Source organism: Erithacus rubecula (assembly GCF_903797595.1).
Source record: "Erithacus rubecula genome assembly, chromosome: 18".
Lineage (NCBI taxonomy): Eukaryota > Metazoa > Chordata > Aves > Passeriformes > Muscicapidae > Erithacus > Erithacus rubecula.
This window is the reverse complement of record NC_136670.1, coordinates 299,592-312,032: the sequence shown is the minus strand read 5'-3', so window position 1 is coordinate 312,032 and position 12,441 is coordinate 299,592. Positions and strand designations below refer to the sequence as shown.

General features: G+C 51.2%; 1 protein-coding gene across 3 annotated transcripts in view; it reads right to left on the bottom strand.

The window, feature by feature from the left end:
- LOC306809620 (uncharacterized protein) overlaps positions 1–12,084 on the bottom strand; it is a 195,531-nt gene extending 183,447 nt beyond the window's left edge. Inside the window, exons 1-5 of one of the 3 annotated variants that reach the window (XR_013776278.1) lie at positions 11,860–12,084; positions 11,616–11,750; positions 10,626–10,793; positions 10,193–10,282; positions 8,519–9,923 (exon numbers count right to left, since the gene is read on the bottom strand). Coding sequence is in view for 1 of the 3 variants with exons in the window: in XM_079321309.1 (XP_079177435.1) it covers positions 8,742–9,923; positions 10,193–10,282; positions 10,626–10,793; positions 11,616–11,711 (1,536 nt within the window). In the remaining 2 variants the exon portion in view is untranslated. Of the gene's footprint in view, positions 1–8,499; positions 9,924–10,192; positions 10,283–10,625; positions 10,794–11,615 lie in introns of those variants that run through there. The other 2 variants (XM_079321309.1, XR_013776277.1) reach the window with 2 other exon arrangements.
- Positions 12,085–12,441: the final 357 nt, after the last annotated feature.

Genomic DNA, 12,441 nt, shown 5'->3' with positions numbered 1-12,441 from the left:
TCTGTCCTGTGCTGGGCCCCAGGGCTAGAGGCAGCTCTGCAGGTGGGGTCTTCCCTGAGAGTGGCAGAATCCCCCTCGCCCCTGCTGCCCATGCTGGGGGATCAGCCCAGGACACGGAGGGGCTTCTGGGTGCTTGGACACATGGCCAGGACATGTCCACTTCTCATCCACCAGCATCCCCAACTCCTTCACCAGGCTGCTCTTTGTGCTTCTCATGTGCTACTGTCTTCAAGATTTGACGACTTGCAGGACCTTTCCTCTTACTCTTTTTCAGGCAGTTCTTTCTTGTCTGTTTTTCCACTCTGCCATTAGCTTCCAGTGAGTTGTAAATAAAGGTGAGTAACAACTGGAGTCTCTACCCAGGGGCAGCCAGCAGCTCTGCTCATTCTTACACAGTTGTCTTTATACATCCAGCTGGGATCTGCCTGGCCTGACTTCTCATACCTGCAGGTTCTCAAAGGTCTCTGAAGGGGAATGCTGTTGTCTTGTCCCCTTCTCTCCATGTGGAAGATGAAAGTGGGCCCTTTCCTTGTACCCCTACTCTGCTGTACTTTCACGGGCGACCTTCAGGAAATGCTGTGTGTTTTGGCACAACCAACTGCTTGGGCACATCTGCCTGCTTGGGCTTTCTATGGGCTGATGCCTCTGGGCATTGCTTCAGACATTGCTTGACTAGTGGGTGATGTAACACATGCCAGACTGGCTCCAAGGTCTGATCAAAACTGATGGAGCCAGCCAGCCCAACCCAGAGCTGACCCATGCAGCTTTTGTGGCACAGCAGGATGGCTGATGGTGGCTCCAAACGATGGAACCACCAGGGTAGGAAGAGGCTGAGATTTCTCTGGGTATGGTGGAATGCAGGTGAGACTGGGACAAGGGTAGGTAGGGCAGAGCACTAGCAAGGAAAGATACAAATGCAATGCTGATCATTTCCCTCATGACAGAGGAGAAGGTGAAGACCTGAGGATGAGCATGACAGTTTCAGAGGGCACTTTCAGTCCCCCATCTGTCTCAGCACAGAGCTGCACATCCTGCTGCTGTTCATCTTGAGGCCACCCACAGGGATGCTGTGCAAGAGCCTGGGGTGAATTTGCATTGCACTGGGACTGTGCCTCACAGCATTACTCAGTTACCTCAGCCAAGCCTCTGCATGTTACATTGTACCCATCAGCAACTACATCCGTGAGACTGTAACATGTCACCTGGTGACTGCTGAGACAGGCTGTGACTGATGCTGTCCTATGTGATCCCCTCTCCACAAACACCCACCCAAACACCCAGTGCTGCTGCCAGGGCCATCTGAGCCCCCTTGTCTCCAGAATGGGTAAGCCAAGCTCCCACAGCCCCATATTACAAGCTGTGTGCACCAGACCCTCTTCAATTTGGGGGTCCCTGGGACTTTCTTCAGTTTGGTACCATATTTCTTGTCATGAGGGAGCTACAATTGCAGGCACAATTGGAAGTGTGGTGGGCAAGAGGTGAGCAGGAACCAACACTGCCCTCCATCCACTGGCCATGCCATGCAGTCAGTTGCCACCATCCTCACTGCCTGGGTACATTGCTCCTGTGGCCCTAAGGAAGGCATCTGAGATGGCTGTGGCTGTTAGTGGGAAGTTCCAGGATGAGAAACCACCAAAGACCAAGCTTGTGGCACAGCAGGGTGGTGAGTTCCTGTTGGAAAAGGGTTGTTCCCACTGCCCCTCTTTGGGTGAACCCTGGCATGGTCTGCTCAAGCAACTCATGTACACAGTTCTGGGTCTCCACCACTGTGCTTCAACCCCAGCTGGTAACTAAACACCACACAGCCACTTGCTCACCTTCCACCTCTTCCTCCTTTCTCCCCTGAGAAAGAACAGATTGGGAAAAACAGAAGTAAACTTTACAGGCTGGGATATGAACACATCAAGATATAAAGGCATCTCTCAAGTCTCTGAACTTCCAGGTGGGTGTTGGGAAAGCAGAGTCCCTCCTGCTGCCAGAGTTCAGGATCACCAGGGAACTGACTGGGCACAAGTCTGTGGAGCCTGACGAGATGCCCCCAAGATCCTGAGGGAATGGGCTGATGGCATTGCTAAGTCCCTCCCAACCATAATTTAAAACTAACACAAAGTCCCTTGGGACTGCAACTAGGGACATATTTTTCCAGTTATTAAAAAGGGAAGAAAGAAAGACCCAGGGAACCACAGACCAGTGAGCTTCATTCTCTGTGCCTGGGAAGATTATGGAGCAGATCCTCATGGAAGCAATGTAAAGGCACATGCAGACCTGAGGTGACCTGAGACAGTGTCCTGGTTTAAAAGACAAGCATCTGCCAAGGAAGGCAGGAACCTTACTGGAATGGAAAATATGACCATCCCCTCCCTTCTCTCTGAATGATGATAACTTTGAAATGACGGGGCTTTCAGGCAAAGCTATGGAAGAAGGAGCAGCAGTTGGTTCCCAGTGTGAGTGTGTATAACAAGGCAAACAAACAGCAGCCCCAGCACAGCCCCGAGCAGAGGCAGAGCCCCAGGCCCAGCCTTGTCCTGCCGCGAGCACCTTCCCCTGCGGTGCAGTTCCAGTCACAGGCAGCAGGGGCGCTGCTGGCTCCCGGCTGGGCAGGGCGGCTGCGATGATTCCCCTGCGGCTGCAGGGGGCACTGTGGCGCGGGCTCGGCCGCTCCTCTCCACACGGGAATGGCAACTCAGGTGATGGGAGAGAGAAAATTACTCTGTTGTGAAACTCATGGGAGTAGCCAGTCCTGCTGCCACTCCAGGTAGCAGGCTGGACTGTAGCAATAGCCTTGGAGCAGCAGGCTAGAACAGCAGAGGTGAGCACACTTCAGGTGTGTTTATTTGACATAGCCTAATTTTTGGTAGTGGAGAAGGGTTACAGAAGTGGTTTCTGTGAGAAACTGCTAGAAGCTTCTACCATGTCTGACAGAGCCAATCTTTGATGGCTTTGAAGAAGACATGCTGCTGGCCCAATTAGAGAGGTTGGTCATGCCTCCATGATGTATTTAAGAAGAAAATCAAAGCAGAGCACATGGAGCTTTTTTCCCAGGGGCAGCAAGGCGCCACTACGGGGGCCATCGTGGGACAGCCTGTGGCAATTGCCACTGCAGCTGCCACCATCTTGACATGGCCTGCATCAAACCTCGCCCACCTGGCTACCCTAGCCAGCCATGCTGCAGGAGGAAGGACAGGAGTGACAGTGGTGGCTTCTCCTTCCTGGCTCCCTGCAAGAAGACAGGTGTTAAATAGCACTGGTGCTGTGGCAGCTGGCACTGTCCACGCAGTGGTGCCAGGGCTGCCTGGCCAGTGCTGAAACATGGCAAAAGACTCCCCAGTGTGGAAGTTAGGCAAGGTCAGCCTCTCAGCGTTGTGAAATGCTGCAGGAATTTTTGAATTAGTGGAACTTGTTGGCAATGATATCTATAAGCAACAGTTTTACTTCTAGTCAGGGAAGAGGAGGAGGTGAGGACATGTGAAGGAGAACAACACAGCAGCACCAAGGTCAGTGGAAAAGAAAGAGCGGGGGGAAGTGCTCCAAGCATCAGAGCTGAGATTCCTGTGCAAACCATGGTGAAGACTATGGTGAGACAAACTTTCTCCCTGTGATGCATGAAGTCCACAGGGGATGTGGAGATCCACTTGCAGCCTGTGGGAAAAGTGTTCACACCAGAGCAGGTGGATGCCAGAGAAAAGCTGTGATCCAGTGAGAAACCTGAGGGCTCTGGCTTCCAGAGATAGAGAGAGAGCCCTTTCTTCCAAACTTGAGCAGCCTATCCTTAAAAGATTACACCCCATTGACAAGTGACCCTCATCACAACAGTTTTGGGAATCCTGTTTACCTGTGGGAGGGACCACACAGCATAGCAGGAAGAAGACTCCTCTCCCTGACAAACAGAAAAAGATCCTGGGTGAAGAACTGATCAAAACCCTCATGTCCTATCTCCCTACACTGTCGGTGGAAAGAAAGGAAGGACTGGGTGGAAAAAGGTGTATTAAAGGCTTAATTTATTTCTCATTATCCTCCTCTGACTCTGTTAATAATAAATGTATACCTTTAAATTTGAACCTGTTTTCCTTTTAGAGTGTTTTTTCTTCCAGTCCTTATCTCAACTAATGAGCCCTTCCTTAATTTTTTTTCCCTCTCCTCTGCCCAGCAGTATCAGGAGAGAGTAAGCAAATGACTTTGCTGAGTGCCTGCAGTTTGGCCAGTGTCAGACCATGATACATCTCCTCCCATTCTCCTGATAGGACCAAGTCCTTCACATACTGCAATAACCTAATTCCTAGGGATGGAATAAATTAACCTCTTCTCCCTCTTGTTCTCACTCAAAAGCAAAATACTACTTGCTATGTTCTGTAAGTGTGTATCCCCAGAAAGCATCTCTTAGCAGTGAGAGGAGGGAACCCAGCTCAAGATGGTACAAGGATCTGGGATGGTGGGGTGCCTGGATTTAATAGCCTATTCTCAGGTCCTACACCATAACTGGCAGGACAAGGAGTGTTACAGGGAGACATACACAGCTTCGAAAGACCCGCCTTTAGCTCAGCAACAGACTGCAACCCCTTCTTTCCTTCCTTTGAAAGAGGGTTTTAATGCTGGGCAGGGGTGTCCTGGTTTGAAGGACAGGTGTCTGCCAATAAAGGCAGAAGCTTCTCTTTGAAATGGAGAATGCAAACCCCCTCCCTCCAAATTATTATAATTTTGAAATTAAGCGACTCTCAGGCAAAGATATGGAAATAGGAATATGTCCTGGTTTGAAGGACAGGTGCCTGCCAATGAAGGCAGAAGTTTTCCTTTGAAATAGAGACTTTAAATCCACTCCCACCAAGTATTATAATTGTTTGAATCAAGGACTCTGAGGCAGAGATAAGGGGGAAGGAATAACAGCTCTTTTACTAATATATCTAACCGTACAAGCAGAAACAACAGCAGTCATTAAAATTACCAACAAAACAGAACAGATAACTCGGTTCCAGTCCTTTCTCAAGCTGCAGGCACACTCTCCCTGCACTCGGTCCTGGCGCTGCAGCTGGAACAAAGCTCGGAGCTGCAGAGAGCAGGCGGGAGCGGAGGCGGGAGGGGGCAGCAGCGGCCACGCCAGTCTTAGGTGGGAACGGGCTGGAGCAGGCGGCTCCTCGTTCACTGTGTGTGTCCGGGTGATCAGCTGTGTCCGCAGAGGCAGGAGGCTGGAACGGGGTAGATGCAGGGCCGGTGATTGCAGAGCGCTCTGGCTCTCCTGTGTTCCACAGCGTGGGGCTGCAGATGGGGCGTCCTACTCCCAGCTCGCCGAAAACATGAGTCCCCTCTGGAAGCCGCTCCCACCTACCCCTTTTGTCTAGAGTCATCAGAGATCCTGGGTGTAACCCGGCCAGCTCCATTGGCATGATAATGGGAAAAATTCTTTAAATTGACACAGTAATAGAAAAACACTCAACCCCCAACAGAATAACAGTTCTTTATTACAAAAATTAAAATAGAAACGCAGTATTACAAAGAATAAACCCCAAACACTGACAGAGTCAGAATACAACCTGACATCTGGTCAGTCAGGGTGTTGGTAGCAATCCCATTAATTGGTGACTGCAGTCACCCTGGAGTGCCAGATGTGGTTCAGTTGAAGCAGTGGTCCTGTAGAAGGGTGCAGTTTTCCTCTGAATGTCCAGGGATGATGTGGAAAGGAATCTAGTGGAAAAAAGGTTGTCTTGGTGTCCAAAATAACAGTTTTTATCTAGGTAGGAAAGGCTTGGCTCCTCCCCCTGGCTGGAGCATCTCCCAATGGGATGATGTAATTTTATCAGTCATACAGTGGGATGCAATGGCCCATTAGCAGACAATATCTTCCTGGAGGGAGAGTGGGTTGTGGAAGAGATAAAGATGACTGCCCCACCTGGTTTTAAAAATGGCCCATTAGCAGATAATATTTGCCACGGGAATAAGGATCACTGTCCCACCCGGCTTCAACTGATGGTGATAGAATACACATTTCTGGTCACATCCTGTATTGCAACCCAAGACAAATACCTAGTAACAAAGTAAAAGAAAGGATATAAAAATACCACTAAGGTGGAAGAGGAATTCTTACAGAATATGAGAGGTGTAAAGGCTCAGCAAGGGAGGTGGCTATTGCCAGATGGAAGGCAAATATTGAATAAAGCAATTACTAGAGAAATATTAATTAAGGTACACCAAGGACTGTACACTGGAGAATGCAAGCACTATGTGATCAATTTTTAAGAACTTATTGCTGTGTGGGAGTTGACACAGTAGCCAAACAAGTGACTGAACAATGCTTGATTTGTCAAAAGATAAATAAGAAAGTGATGAGAAAAACTCATAGTGGGGGAAGGACCTTAGCTCCTAGACCTTTCCAGAATATACAGGTAGATTGTACTGAACTCCGCAAGGTACATTCTACACAGGTTAGAACAAAGCTATGGGTCTCAGCAGAAAATGCAGATTTAAAACTTTGGAATAAGCATAGCTCAGCACAAACATGAGTTTGCAAAATACTAGCACTGGAGTGTAAATGTTATATTTTAATATAACTTCTTTGCAAACAGGGACTGGTCCACAGCAGCCAGACAGATAACCAAACCAAGGGCTTCAGCAAAAAGGTGATAAATAGAAAGGGGGCGGATTGTGAGAGATTAAAAAATCTTTTGCTTCAGCCGTTGTTTCAGCCATAAGAATGTACACTTATGTCACATAGCAAAGATGGACCTAGCACAGGGCTAGACCTTGTGAGCATGAGGCAGGAGGAAAAGGGGAGTGAACCAATGCTTGCCACTAGGGAGAGAAAGGGGACAGGAAAGGAGGTGTTAGTTTGAGCTTGGTAGATGGTTAGAAAGAATGTGAGTTATTGAGAACTCAGTCAGTGGAAAAGGGGACAAGGACCCCCACAAGCTGGGGAAGGGCATGAAAGTGTGTGCATTTTAGGCGGAGGTGTGCCTCATCAGTGAGACACACCCAGCTCAGCTGACCCACTTGTATTAATAAACAGTTTTAGTTTGATGTCCTCATTCAGTTTTATCGGTGACTGTATTTTTCACAGAGCAAAACACATCAAATTGTCTGAAAGCAGCAAAGTTGCAACAAAACTGTGCAAATTTAGTGAGTGAGTATTTCTTGTGTCTAAGTTCACTTGCTTGGCAACATCTTCCCTGTAACATCTTCAGGGTAGAGCAAGCAGCCACACCAGCCTGAAGGTCCCACAGTCCCTAGGCTGGGATGAGGGGTTAATGATACCACCAGGCTCCTGCTCCCACAGAATCCCAGGATGGGTCAGACTGGAAAGGACCAGAGCGGCTTATCTGGTCCAACTTCCCTGCTCAAGAGGCCATCCCAAAGCAAGTGTCACAGGATTGTGTCCAGACAGTTCTGGAATGTCTCCAGTGAGGGTGACTCCACGCCCTCTCTGGGCAATCTCTTTCCTGTGTGGAGACTGAGCACAGGAACAATTTCTTCCTCATGTTCAAGTGGAACTTCCCGGTTAAGAGTTTCTTTCCATTTCCTCTTGTCCCATTGCTGGGCACTGCCAAGCAGGGCCTGGCTCCAGCCTCTTGGCACTGCCTCCTCAGATATTCACACACATTGATGAGGTAAGTTTGGGATATGTATGTCTTGGAGGAACCCGGGCTTCGGCCAGAGAAGAGGTGAAGCAGCCTCAGCAGGATCGGGACCTGTGGAGGCCCTGCCCAGCCCCCGAGGGGAGCAGCCCGCAGAGGCCCCTCAGCCACTCCGCTCTGGAGCTGCGGCAGGGCCGGGACTCTTGCGGCTCCCCCCAGGCCCCCACTGCAGCCTGAGGAGGGAGATGGAACAAACTCTGCCGGGCAACTCCAAGCCCTTCCTGTGGGGCAGGCCCAGTCCCAGTGGCTGGGAAAGCAACTGGAGCCATTGCCTTCCTTAGGTCCCCAGCGTTTCCTTATCTCATCACCTGGAGAAAAGGCAGGCCCTTGATGGCAACTGTGCTCTAGCATCCCGGCTTCCCGCCCATTTAACCCCCCTGCACTGGCACTGTTTCACCTGCTGTGCCAGACCAGCCCACACTCACAGGCCACCACTGCTGAGCAGCTGCATTACGCTACCCCAAGGGGATGTGGGTTGGCCAGGACAGGGTGTGAAAAAAATGGAGAAAAACTCAAAACAAACTTTGAGCCTCCACCTTTTCCTTGCCTCCCTCCTCTGGTCAGACGAGACTCAAAAGTGGCAGAGCAGTGCCCAGATGCAGACGCTGCTGTTGATCCCCAGCACAGCAACAAGTGCTCATGCAGAGCTTTTGGGGCAGCTCAGTCTGAGGAGAAAGGACCCCGCAAGAAGGATTGCTAGGCAAAGACATCATTGTGCTTGACACTAGGTGAAAGCCAGGCTGCCTCCAATGGGATGTATTCCTCCACTTGCCTGACAGCAAAGCTTGCTGTACGAAACAAAAATGCTGGCTACTCCTCACCTTCCTAGCTCAGATTCCCTGCAAATTGGCTTGCAGCATGGCTGAGACTGTAGAAGGGAAGAGGATGGGATTGGTTACAGCAGGGAAAATGCACGAATGCAGTTTGGCCTGGTTTGGAGGAATTACAAGCAAGTCCTTAGGAGTAAACTCTTTATTGATGGAACAGGGGTGTCAGGTTTGCCATTTAGAAGCCCTTCAGCTCTCCCGCCACACACCTTGCTCACCTCAGCTTTGGGTTCACTGATCTGTGCTGTACTCCAGTCTGGGCAGGGGGCTGGGGACCCTCCAGAGGGATGGGCTGTCAGGAAAACTGTGGGTCCACAGTGGGGAGAGTGTCTTCAGCAGCACAGCTCTCTGCTCTGCCTTGGGATGTGGCTGGGTTTGGGACAGTCTCTTGAAAATTATGTCTGGGGGTCGGTACAGGCCCATGCTGACCAATCCGGTCCAATAGAGACTGAACAATCCGATTTGCTGTGGTCCTTATGTCCAAAGTGTTGCCTGAAGTTGCTGGATTTGTTTCTCTCACCATTTCCTTCACCATCGCAGTATTCTCAGGCTCCATGGTTTTGGCATATCCATTCCCTTCTTCCTGGAGCTGTGGTCCTAAGGCAGGCAGCTTTACTCCTGTGCTTGCTTCCTGGCTCTGTCCTTCACATGCTTCTGAGACTCCTGGCTGCATCTGTCTGTTGGAAACCTTATCCTTGGGAAGCTCCGGGATTTTGGTGTACCCACAGCTTGAGTCTCCTTCAAACTGAGAAGATACCATGGATTTCAAGAGGCAGCGAACATTCTTAACAACTTGTCTGATGAGTTTGTCAAGACAGGTGTGTAAACGTGCTATGTCCGAGGAGGCTGCTTCAGCTTCCTCGGATTTGTCCACTAGGGTGGCTCTTTCATCAACATGCTGCTCCTTCTGCCTGGCTGCCCTCCTTGGCTCAGAAGCTTTGGCCTCCAGATGGTCCCCCAAGCTCTCCAACACTGTTGCTACAAGCTCCTTGGCCAAGACTTCCATTTCTTGACGATGGTCTAAAGGTGTCTCTGTTACCACGCAGCCACTAAAAACTATTCCTCTGATCTTCCGGGCAGCCCTCCTTAAAAAGTTGACATAGTAATCCTGAGGGACCCTGAGCCTCCCAAAGACTTCATGCACAACAGCCTCAGCCAGCTCTTGGAGTTTCTGGGCTTCTGCTGTGGTCAGCTGCTCAAGGACAGCTTTAAAGAGGTCGTGAGCAGTGTTATCCGGCTTCCTCTGGGAGTCAGCAGCTGTGCCCAGCTCAGCTCTGGAGTAGGTTTGGCCCTCGTCTGAAGCTATTTTCTTTCTTCTTAATCTCTCTGATTTCAGAGGGGTCTCTTCACCCTTCTGTGGACATGGGCAAGTAGGTTTCTGAGGCTGTGGCTGCTGCATCTCCTGGCAGGAAGTGTCAGTGGGTCCTGGCAGTTTGGGACCATCCTTTAACTTGGCCTGAAGTGGCAGAAGCCCTTCCTGAAAGGTCACACCAGGTTGTGGGTCATGTTGCTCAGCCCCTGCATGCTGAGGATTCTCACAGGCCAAGGCCAGTACTCTGCTTCAGCCCGGCCAGGAGGGCAGGAGAGAAGGGCTTCCCTTAGCACTGCGTGTGCCTGCGCATGGCCCTGCTGCCCATGCCCAGCTCAGCCCTGCGCTGGCTCAGCTCCCAGCCGTGGAGTCCTTTCCCCACCACAGCAGCACAGCCCTGCACAGTCCTGTGCCCCTGAACACAGCCCTCTACCTACCTCTTGCTGCTTCAAGATCTTCTCTAACTGCAGCTTGATCCTGGTCAGGTAGTTCCTGTACTCATTGAACTCCTTCAGAGTGCAAACCACCTATGGAGGGACGAGGGCAGAATCCCCCAAACCCTGTCAAGCCATGCAGACAACTTTTCCCGAAACTGCCCGACCCCAGCAGGAGGGGAGCTGCCCCCAAGCCTTCCCCCCATATCCTGGTGTTGGGACCTCTGATGTCCTCCCAGACAGGGCTGGACAGGCAGCATGGGGCAGGCTGAGAAGGCAGGACTGGCACTTGCCAGGGGGATGTTGGTGCTGCTTCTGCTCCCAGGGACACCAGCGCACAGCCCTGCCCTCTGACAGCAGCAGGCAGCTGCAGCAAGGGCTGTGGGAGCCCCGCATGAAGGGGGCTGTTCTTGATCAGCCCAACACCCAAACCTACCTTGTTGTCACTGGTGATGACTCCCTGTCTCCTCAGCATCCGCAGGACGTCCTTGCGCTTGTGGTAGTCCCGAAGGTGGGGGTCATGCAGGCAGTTGTATTGCACTGGTGGTGAAGGGTGGTGGATGTAGGGATCGTCCAGATTGAAAGAAGGACATGGCCCATTAAGCTGTAAGAGACATTTCCCAGAGTATGAAGGAGGCAGGAGAACAGCAAAGAGGTGCCATGTGGTACTTGTGAAAAGAGCAAGGTACTTTGAAGACCAACAGTCTTCATCCTTCTGAAGGCACAGAGGCCCTCACAGAAAGACTATGGAGCTGTGCTATACCAAGCTAGGCTCTGATGGGATGGACTGAGGGAGGAAAGACAAATCCCAGTAGCAACCCCACTAGCAAACAGACACCTTAGGCCACCAGGAAGAACTGCTGACCCACCTGCAAATGAACCTTCCAACCAAAAAGGTCAAGCCCAGTGCTTGAAATGCAGGCAGTGGAGAATGGACAAAACCAGTTTCCTTGGGTTAGGCAGGCCCAAGGGCTGTGTCACTTTGCCTCCAGCAAGTCTCTACCTTGTGAAGGTGCAGTGCAAGCTGGAGGAGCAGGAGGAGGACATTCCCAACCAGAGAAACCCAAACTCTTCCAAATATGCCAACAGAATAAGCAGAAGGTTGGAGTTTTCCTCAAAGGTGCTCCAGAGCATGGCTCAATGTGGCAGGATGATCTGGAGGGGCCCATTGCCCTGGCACATGGACAAACAACTGCCTGCTGCAGGCAGAGACCTGGCCACACACATGAACAGCGGCAGAAACCAGTGAGGAGACTGACAAGTGCTTCCTTTCTATGTTCCAGGGAGCCTGGAGATTCTCTCTGCTGCCCAGCCCTGCCTGACTGTAGGGCTGCAGCTCCTGCTGTAGAGGAGGTGGCCACAAGAGCTGTGCATGATGGGGACCCCTTGAAAGAGGAGAGCTTTTCTACTCTTTTACTTCCTTTACCATTTCCCCCAGCTTTCCTCTGCAGAAGATAGTCTTGGACTTGGGCTTCACATAGATCTTGACTCCGAGTGGGAGGTCCAGCAGGTCGGAATCCATCAGCCTGGCGGCTCGCAGAAGCGATCTTCTGTGACCGAGCTGGGAAGACACAAACACTCAGCAGAAGCTCAGTAAGCCTCCTGCACAGCAGGTGCAGGAGAGCACAGGTCCATAGATCCTAGGGTAGACCCCCAAGTCCCAGGCTCACCAGCTAAGCTATCACCCCACTGCTCTCCTCCTCCTAATTCCCAGTGCAGTCAGCAGTGCCTCTGCCTTGTGGCAGGACACCAGCAGTGAGATGGAGCTCCCCAGCTCCTTCCAAGGCTCTTCTGGTGCTGCGATCCCACACTGACTCCTCATGCTCCAGAGGTCTCCCAGGGATGCAGCATTGTTACATAATGGTGATGCCACATCATCGCATTGTCACATCACCACACTGTGGTGATGTGTCACATGGAAACTGCTCACCACATCTGGGGGGAGGGGAGCCCACCTGGAGACCCTTTTGGACAGCCCTGAAGGCCACCCATTCCTGCTCACAGGCCCCTTCCCCCCCTGCCTGTCCTGTCATTCTGTGAGGCAAAGTGTCCTCACCAACAGGAAAGAACAGGAGGAATTGCCCACCAAAGATGAGCAGTTTGGGTTCTGCTCTTCTCCCTTTCCCTTTTAGATATTGTTCCCTGTCATGGCCAAGCAGCCACAGCTAGGGAAATTGCAGCAAACTGAATATTTGGTCCATCCCTGGCAACATGAGATTCCTTGGTGTTGGGGGTTGAGTGTTTTTCTGTTA